Below are 8,073 nucleotides of genomic sequence, written 5' to 3' on the forward strand. Positions count from 1 at the left end.
TATGACGTCATTTATGAACAATGGTTTATTTAGCGGAACGTCGTTTGCATAATGTCCATTATGACGTCACCTTGCTGTTCGTTTGGGGTTTATGACGTTAAATGACGTCATCGCATGCAGTCTGTACACTGTGGTTGCGTGCTTCCGTAGTTTAAACAATTGAAACCAACGCACTGACAACAACCATTATGGAACCAACGGTAAGACAAAGCACCAGTTGAACTGCAACTCATCCTACAATCGTGTAAGGCCATACATTGGTCAAAGTAAACCACTGTGCACACGAGTGACTCGTCCGATATGTCAAAGTCATAGTTTCGACGAAGAACTAAACCCACACCTTCCCAGTACGATGGTCGATCTTCAGCGCCCTCCAACGGTTGGCCTAACATGAATAAAGTCAAACCAAGCAAGTAATGAATTAAAACGCTAACCTTCCGTATGTTCGTATAGCTCTCTACTGCGGTGTGCGGCAAGTTCTTCAATGACAGGAACCGCATGATGGTGTAGCGGAGCGCAGGCATTGGTTGGTCAGTAAGGGCGGCGAATAAGCGAGGTTCAGGTTCATCAAGATGGCCGACGGTGCTTAACATAGTTGGGGGAAGGATTGCCGTGTAATTACGACCTTTCCGCATTCCTGGTCAACATGGAATCATTACGTCAGAGTGAGAATAAGTAAGCTTGAAACATCAAAGACAATTCAAATTCATTGCTCCAACCCAGTGGTCACTAATGGGTTGTCTAAATTATCAGCCATACAGAAAACAATCACCCAAAAAGTTACATACGTGGTAACACGTAAGCAGGCACGAGGTGTATGAAACAGAACACCCGTATTATAACGACTTTCGTTGCCCCGCCATGCGAGAATAAATAAGTTACATACGTGGTAACTTGTAAGCAGGCACGAGGTGTATGAAACAGAACACCCGTATTATAACGACTGTCGTTGCCTCGCCATGCGAGAATAAATAAGTTACACTTATAAAAACTTATACTGGGCAACACTGTACATAGTCAACATTGTTACGCACACAATGAATTGGTGTAATGTCGATTATATTAGCAAACACTCAACAATGAACAATGTCTTGCCAACAATCGACCATTATTACAACTATTGTTGACGTCACGGTCCGCCCATTGTTGATTGATGACGTAACAAAACAGCGTTCATTGAAGCGTAGAAAAGAATTAAATCGCGTTTTAAAGAAGTTTTCACTTTGTTTATGACGTAACAAACAACCGTTGTTTCGAAACCACACATTGTGTGACGTAATACAAGCAAGGTTAAAACGGTATGACGTCATAATTGTAATATATCTCCCGATTTATGACGTCACAATATTATAGATTTTCAAATAAGTTTAATCGCGATAACGCGGTCCTCCCCCGGGGCGTAGTTTGTTACGTCATACACAACACTTACCAACACAATCACAGCAACTTAAATAATCTTCGCCGAGACAATTTGCGCAATCTCCGCAGCATGAACAATTAACATGGGGATCGCATCCGCATTTGTCTTGAATTAAACAATAACTAACGACCGATGCGCATCTTTCCTTGTTACAACTCTCATGTTCTTGGGGGTGGGAAAGTAATTGTCCACTTGTTAATCCAACTATGACGACACAATACAATAATACTATTCTCATTATGACGTCGACCTGTAAAACATTTAACTATTATTACGCAAGGTGTTTGTGCGCGAAAGTATCCTGCTATTATGACATCACACACGCGTCTATGTTTGATCGAAGCGCTCGAAGAACCGCGCAGGTGGAATCAACCATGTGGAAACTACGATGTTAGCTTTGTGACGTCAACATACTTTTAATTGTTGCCATAAATTGACGATTGTGACGTAAAATAGTATATTATGATATCATTCCCGATGACCACGACGTCATTATCAGATTTATTGAAGCGTGAATGGCTTTGTGATGTCATAATCCATATAGATCAACTCCATTATCTGTAACAATGTGTGTATGTGACGTCACAAAAGAATCTTTGACTTCTGTCAATCAAACAAAGAATGCTGTGACGTAAGAATGTGGAGCTGCGTAAACATTTCTTTGTTGAAAACATCGAAGCTTAATTGTTGTGACATCATAGCAAGAACAACTTTTTTCATTGTTCGATAACAATGGGAGTTAACATTGTTGGTTTGTTACGTCACAGAAGGTTCGATGTCGAGGTTTGCGAAACACGCAAAGGTTGAAAATCAAAGATTGCGAAGACGTTTTGAACTTGATGAAAGCATGACGTCAGAGTATAGGTAACGTCATGTTTGGTGACGTCATACATGGTGACTTCATCTTTTATATTGTGAGGTAATTTAATTGTTATTTGTAGGTTAAATGTTCGGAAAAAGAATCACGATTGTGACGCCATACGACGGGAATTAGCACAATCATCATTGTTACGTCATCAACGGTTGTCACGTGATACTGATCCAACTTTAATTTTAATGAAAGAGAGAAGTGAGGAGCGAAGGAGGAAGAATGAGAAGTTGCTCGCTATAGCGAAGAGGAAAGAGGAGGGAATGGGAGCGAGAGTGAAAGATTTTGTTGAAAGTTTTAAAAAAGTGAGAATTTTGTTGTTTCAGTAAATTTATGTTTATTCTATTGTTCCAAGGTTGGCCAAGACAACACAGAAGTAGAAAACTTGGTTAATCATGACGACGTAACTAATGATGACGTCAGTACATCCAGCGATGACCTCACGAGACCTGTGTCACGTGCTTGGCAAGAAGCGAGAAACACGAGGTCTGTAGCGCCATCTATAATTTACTGTGGTGCATAAGATTCAACATTATGACATCACAGATACGTTCGAACGAAGATTCTTCGCGAGTTCGAGGTGGAACTCGGTCCAACAGAAGTTTTTAGCAACGATTAAATGAAATCTTATAATATATATATTGTTAAACTCATATTGCGATTATTACTAGATTTATTTGTTTTATCTAACTTGCAGTGGCTGAGTAGCGTAACGTAAAAAACCATGGCGCTCCCTATAACAGGCCCTGTTATAGAGGGCGCCATGTAAAAAACCTACGGTAAACACTTTTCGTACATTACCACATAGTGCCTTTTTTACCCTTGCTCTCTTTTACTTTCTATAAAATCACAGTAATAAAAAAGAGTAAAACGCGCAACTGCCCGTGATACATTTTTTGTCTATTCACGTGATCGCCAACTCCGTCCCCATTTCGCTTGGTCTCCAAAAAATAGGCGCATAGTAGTTTTCTTAGCTGTCTATTAAAAAAAACTACACCAACTACTCAAGTTTATTGGGCCAGTTTTAGTTATTTGGTAGGTTAACGCTTACAGTTTAGCGCTTGTTTAGAAAATTTAATTATTTAATAAGTTTAATTAAAAATCTTCAAATAAATGGTTTGTTAGAAATATATATATAAATGTTAAAAAAATAGTTGTCTTTCCCTATAACTTTAAATAAAGTGAAAAAACGAAGAAAAACTACATAAAACGGCCTCGACTTCATTGACTACGTAAGCGGGAACGACCCGCGAAAGAGAGAGAGTGTATCACTTCTCTGCTTTGTCGACATTGGCGATGCGCGTTCTATCCTTTTTTATTTCTGTGGATATATCTCGAAAGGAGAGATTCGAGAGAGGTAAAGAAGAAGGTGGTAACATGCTGCGTCATAGTTTGATTTATGCTTTTTGTGGATGTTGCAATTCGACTGCGTATAAAGTAAAGCAATATTGTATAAAATGCCTTCGGTTTTAAGCAAGTATGCCGGTCTTATTCAACCAAAACATGTTGCCACGACCGCTGCTGTTGTGACAGGTGTTTATTTAATCGGTTTCACCGGGAATTATAACGATACTGGCTCAAACCAAAGAAAACCTGTTTTCGGGGAGGCCGGTGAAGGAAAAACGAAGGAAAAGGCTCAACTGGATGGCGTGTTTTTGAGGAGGATCTTAAAGATATTGAAAATATTGGTTCCAGGTTGGTTTACTGCAGAAGTTGGGTATTTGACGTTGGTTGGAGTTATGTTGTTGTTGAGGACGAGGTTTGATGTTTGGATGATTGCTAATGGAACTGCCATTGAAAGCTCTATTATTGATCGAGACAGAAGTCGTTTCATTAAATATTTGTTCAAATATATTTACGCCCAGCCCACTATTGCCCTAACCAACCAACTATTAAAGTATGGTCTCAATTCATTAAAGTTACGATTTCGTAAACGTTTTACAATGTATATGTATGACCAGTATCTGCAGGGGCATACTTATTATAAAATGAGCAATATTGACAACCGTATCGCAAATGCAGACCAACTTCTAACTCAGGATCTAGAAAAGTTTTGCAATTCATTGGTTGATTTATATTCAAATCTTAGTAAACCCCTGCTGGATATCGTGATTTATATTTATCGGTTGACGGGCACCATTGGCGCGCAAGGCCCGGCCATTATGATAAGTTATCTTGTGTTTTCGGGATTGGTTTTAAACCGAATGCGCCGTCCCATTGGAAAATTGACAGTTTCGGAACAAAGGTTCGAGGGGGAATATCGCTACGTTAACTCAAGGCTCATCACAAACAGTGAAGAAATTGCTTTTTACAACGGGAATGAAAAAGAAAAACACATTATTGTTGAGACCTTCCAAAAGTTGTACAAACATCTCCTTAAGTTTATTCACTTTCGTTTTCGAACAGGGATTGTTGACGACCTAATTGCGAAATACACGGCGACAACATTCGGATATCTCATTGTTAGCCGACCTTTTCTTGACCTCGCTTACCCAAAGTTTATCAATGCGTCGCATACAGAGTTACTTGAGGATTATTATCGTAGTGGAAGGATGTTGGTTCGATTATCGCAAGCTATTGGGAGGATTGTGTTGGCGGGACGGGAGATGTCTCGATTAGCCGGCTTTACTGCACGGGTGACTGATCTTATCAAAGTAACGGATGAGCTTAACAATGGGGTTTATCAACGAACAATGGTCCATCAATCAAGTGAATCGTCTCATCATTGTTTGGCTCCTGGTAACGGAACAATTCATATTGAGGATAATATAATTCAGTTCGATAAAGTTCCGTTAGTAACACCAAACGGTGACGTACTGATCCATGAAATGAATTTTAAAGTTCCATCGGGGGTGAATGTTATTATATGCGGCCCCAACGGTTGTGGTAAAAGTTCATTGTTCCGAGTTCTTGGGGAATTGTGGCCATTGTTTGGTGGAAAGTTGACGAAACCTCATCGGAGCAAGTTGTTTTACATCCCGCAACGACCTTATATGACGCTGGGAAGTTTACGGGATCAGGTCATTTATCCAGATTCTGTGGAGCTGATGAAAAAGAAAGGATGGAATGACCAAGATTTGGAAGATTACTTAAAGAAAGTTCAACTGGAGAATATCTTGGTTCGTGAGGGAGGTTGGGATTCGGTTCAAGATTGGATGGATGTGTTGAGTGGGGGAGAGAAGCAGAGGATGGCGATGGCTAGATTGTTTTATCATAAACCACAGTTTGCCATATTAGATGAATGTACGAGTGCTGTGAGTGTCGATGTCGAAGGGTTCATGTATCAGCATTGTCGGGAGGTCGGAATTACTTTGTTTACCGTTTCCCATCGTAAGTCTCTTTGGCGCCATCACGAGTATTTCCTCCACATGGATGGTCGGGGAAATTACGAGTTTGATAAAATTGAAGGAAGTACCGTTGAGTTTGGGTCATGAACATTTATCGTGCTTTATTTAATTATTGTTGCGATGATGATTTCTATGCATTATATATTCCTTGTAATTTAATGAAGCTTTTACTCAACAATGTTTAAAACAATTTGTAAATTTATGTACCCACAATAATGAAGTTATTATTCAAAATCAAGGTTTAGGATTTTGTTGTAAAATGTCTCAGATTGTAATCGATGGTGAAGTTATAACATGGCCAAGGTGTCTTGTGGAAAACGTGAGTTGGTTAATTTGTTGAAGGTTGATTTTGTTGATATTTGTTGAAAGCTGAATAATTTGTTTTCAGCCTTCACTGTTAAAAGAAGTTTTAACGATGGATGTTTGGGAAACATTGTCGGACGAACATCGTAAATGTTTGTCGGAAACTTTGCCAGAGTTTATGACGGAAGATGACCGGACGGAAACTGTGAGGTATGTGATGTCATGATGTGTGATGTCATAATGTATGATGTCATGATGTGTGATGTCATGGTGTGTGATGTCATGGTGTGTGATGTCATGATGTGTGATGTCATGATGTGTGATGTCATGATATGTGATGTCATAATGCTCGATGTCATCATGTTTGATGTCATAATGTATGATGTCATGATGTGTGATGTCATGATGTGTGATGTCATAATTTAGATTACTTCTCACGGGAGAGGATTTATCTCAATTTCCTGAAGTAAACACGGGAAGTGGAAACCCACTGTCAAAGTTCGTGGAGAAACTAAACGATGGATACTTCACGTCTAACGCATATCGATTAAGAAAAAGTTACAAACATGCAATAAAAGCAAAGTCAATGTTTTCAAAACATCAATATTTCCACCAATTGTTGAAAGATATTGTTGTTTCACGCCAGGTAAGGTGAAATAAACCTGTATATTATAAACTAAACCCATGATTTTAAAAGTGTCATCTTGCCGTCCATCAATCTCCACATTCCCTTAAACTATCAAAACTACATCAACACCAAGAACCCATTAAGGATTGGTTGAAACTGGGAAGAGACTCCAAAGAAATTTACCAAAAGTAGATTCCACTAATTTTTGTCAACTCTGTCTTAAACCTCACGTTTGTAGAATTTTAAGAGAAATTAAAACCAACATTTTATCGAATTCCTCCTTTACTGCCGAGGATTTATTGTCGTCGGACAATGAAGATGATGATGTCATAGAGGAATCGAACCGTGACCAATATTTCGAAATGTTGATTCGTCATAAATTACGACGCGCTTCGTTAGATGTAAGTGGAATAGTAGTTTCTTTATGATGTCATAATTAACTATTGGTTGCTGTGTTTATGATGTCATAATTGATAGATTTGTCCTGACATGGCAACAAATGGAATCAAATTATCAGAAGTTTATTCGCGAACTTTTAATTCAAATAAAAAACTTCCAAGAACAGGTGAGTTAGATTTTACCCCAAATTTTATGAATAACAAGGTTTTTAGGTTTGCTGGGAAAAAGAAAGAAATGGGAGAGTGGATTAAAGTTAGCTACGCAAAAACGAATAAAAAAATCGATTCAAACGATTTCTGCGAAAAGAAGAAAAACGACGGAAGGAAGATTTGAATTGGGTTCGAAACAAGAAGTTGCAAATAAAACGTAAGTTTATTATAATTATTATAAGTTTATTATGATTATTATAAGGTTATTATAATTATTATAAGGTTATTATAATTAACGTAAGTTTATTATAATTATTATAAGTTTATTATAATTATTATAAGTTTATTATAATTAATGTAAGTTTATTATAATTAATATAAGTTTATTATAATTATTATGAGGTTATTATAATTAACGTAAGTTTATTATAATTATTATAAGTTTATTATAATTATTATAAGTTTATTATAATTATTATAAGTTTATTATAATTATTATAAGGTTATTATAATTAACGTAAGTTTATTATAATTATTATAAGTTTATTATAATTATTATAAGTTTATTATAATTAATGTAAGTTTATTATAATTAACGTAAGGTTATTATAATTATTATAAGTTTATTATAATTAATGTAAGTTTATTATAATTATTATAAGTTTATTATAATTATTATAAGTTTATTATAATTAATGTAAGTTTATTATAATTAACGTAAGGTTATTATAATTATTATAAGGTTATTATAATTAATATAAGTTTATTATAATTATTATAAGTTTATTATAATTATTATAAGTTTATTATAATTATTATAAGGTTATTATAATTAACGTAAGTTTATTATAATTATTATAAGTTTATTATAATTATCATAAGTTTATTATAGTTAATGTAAGATTATTATAATTATTATAAGTTTATTATAATTATTATAAGTTTATTATAATGGGATC

At 36.0% G+C, this 8,073-nt stretch overlaps 4 protein-coding genes across 5 annotated transcripts; 3 read left to right on the top strand and 1 right to left on the bottom strand.

Annotated features, from left to right (window-relative positions):
* LOC100176536 (twisted gastrulation protein homolog 1-like) lies at positions 1-1,695 on the bottom strand. 2 transcript variants are annotated; one of them, XM_018816647.2, is made up of 3 exons: positions 1,430-1,695; positions 435-637; positions 1-385 (listed from the first exon to the last, which is right to left on the bottom strand). In XM_018816647.2, the coding sequence occupies exons 1-3, from the start codon at positions 1,656-1,658 to the stop codon at positions 329-331; spliced, it is 489 nt and encodes a 162-aa protein (XP_018672192.1). In that variant the 5' UTR covers positions 1,659-1,695; the 3' UTR covers positions 1-328. The 2 variants fall into 2 exon arrangements, with proteins under 2 accessions (XP_018672192.1, XP_018672191.1); XM_018816646.2 differs by having other exon boundaries at positions 1-637; positions 1,430-1,693.
* Positions 582-3,166, top strand: LOC100186762. The gene is made up of 5 exons (XM_026839597.1): positions 582-675; positions 2,188-2,284; positions 2,362-2,593; positions 2,644-2,774; positions 2,835-3,166. Exons 2-5 carry the CDS (start codon positions 2,196-2,198, stop codon positions 2,905-2,907), a joined length of 525 nt encoding a protein of 174 aa, XP_026695398.1. The 5' UTR covers positions 582-675; positions 2,188-2,195; the 3' UTR covers positions 2,908-3,166.
* A 518-nt stretch (positions 3,167-3,684) lies between these two features.
* On the top strand, positions 3,685-5,874 carry LOC100181214 (ATP-binding cassette sub-family D member 3-like). The gene has a single exon (XM_002124962.5). The coding sequence runs from the start codon at positions 3,746-3,748 to the stop codon at positions 5,720-5,722; it is 1,977 nt and encodes a 658-aa protein (XP_002124998.1). The 5' UTR covers positions 3,685-3,745; the 3' UTR covers positions 5,723-5,874.
* Positions 5,875-5,881: 7 nt separating this feature from the next.
* On the top strand, positions 5,882-7,331 carry nfrkb (nuclear factor related to kappaB binding protein; the record flags this gene model as incomplete). Its single annotated transcript, NM_001078305.1, is given in 7 exon segments — positions 5,882-5,954; positions 6,024-6,148; positions 6,365-6,584; positions 6,636-6,754; positions 6,805-6,967; positions 7,044-7,131; positions 7,178-7,331. Coding segments are annotated over 7 exon segments (929 nt in total), but the record flags the coding sequence as incomplete, so codon positions are not given.
* Positions 7,332-8,073: the final 742 nt, after the last annotated feature.

The sequence above is a fragment of the Ciona intestinalis genome, unplaced genomic scaffold (genome assembly GCF_000224145.3).
Source record: "Ciona intestinalis unplaced genomic scaffold, KH HT000451.1, whole genome shotgun sequence".
Taxonomy (NCBI): Eukaryota; Metazoa; Chordata; class Ascidiacea; order Phlebobranchia; family Cionidae; genus Ciona; species Ciona intestinalis.

Excerpts from the sequence above, each read along its gene's own strand:
- LOC100176536 (XM_018816646.2), bottom strand. The coding sequence starts at position 1,658 with ATGAGAATAGTATTATTGTATTGTGTCGTCATAGTTGGATTAACAAGT. Across the intron at positions 638-1,429 it reads AAGTTGCTGTGATTGTGTTG|GAATGCGGAAAGGTCGTAAT; the intron begins GTAAGTGTTGTG and ends CATGTTGACCAG.
- LOC100186762 (XM_026839597.1), top strand. The coding sequence starts at position 2,196 with ATGTCGAGGTTTGCGAAACACGCAAAGGTTGAAAATCAAAGATTGCGA. Across the intron at positions 2,285-2,361 it reads AGCATGACGTCAGAGTATAG|GTTAAATGTTCGGAAAAAGA; the intron begins GTAACGTCATGT and ends TGTTATTTGTAG. Across the intron at positions 2,594-2,643 it reads TTGTTGAAAGTTTTAAAAAA|GTTGGCCAAGACAACACAGA; the intron begins GTGAGAATTTTG and ends TATTGTTCCAAG.
- LOC100181214 (XM_002124962.5), top strand. The coding sequence starts at position 3,746 with ATGCCTTCGGTTTTAAGCAAGTATGCCGGTCTTATTCAACCAAAACAT.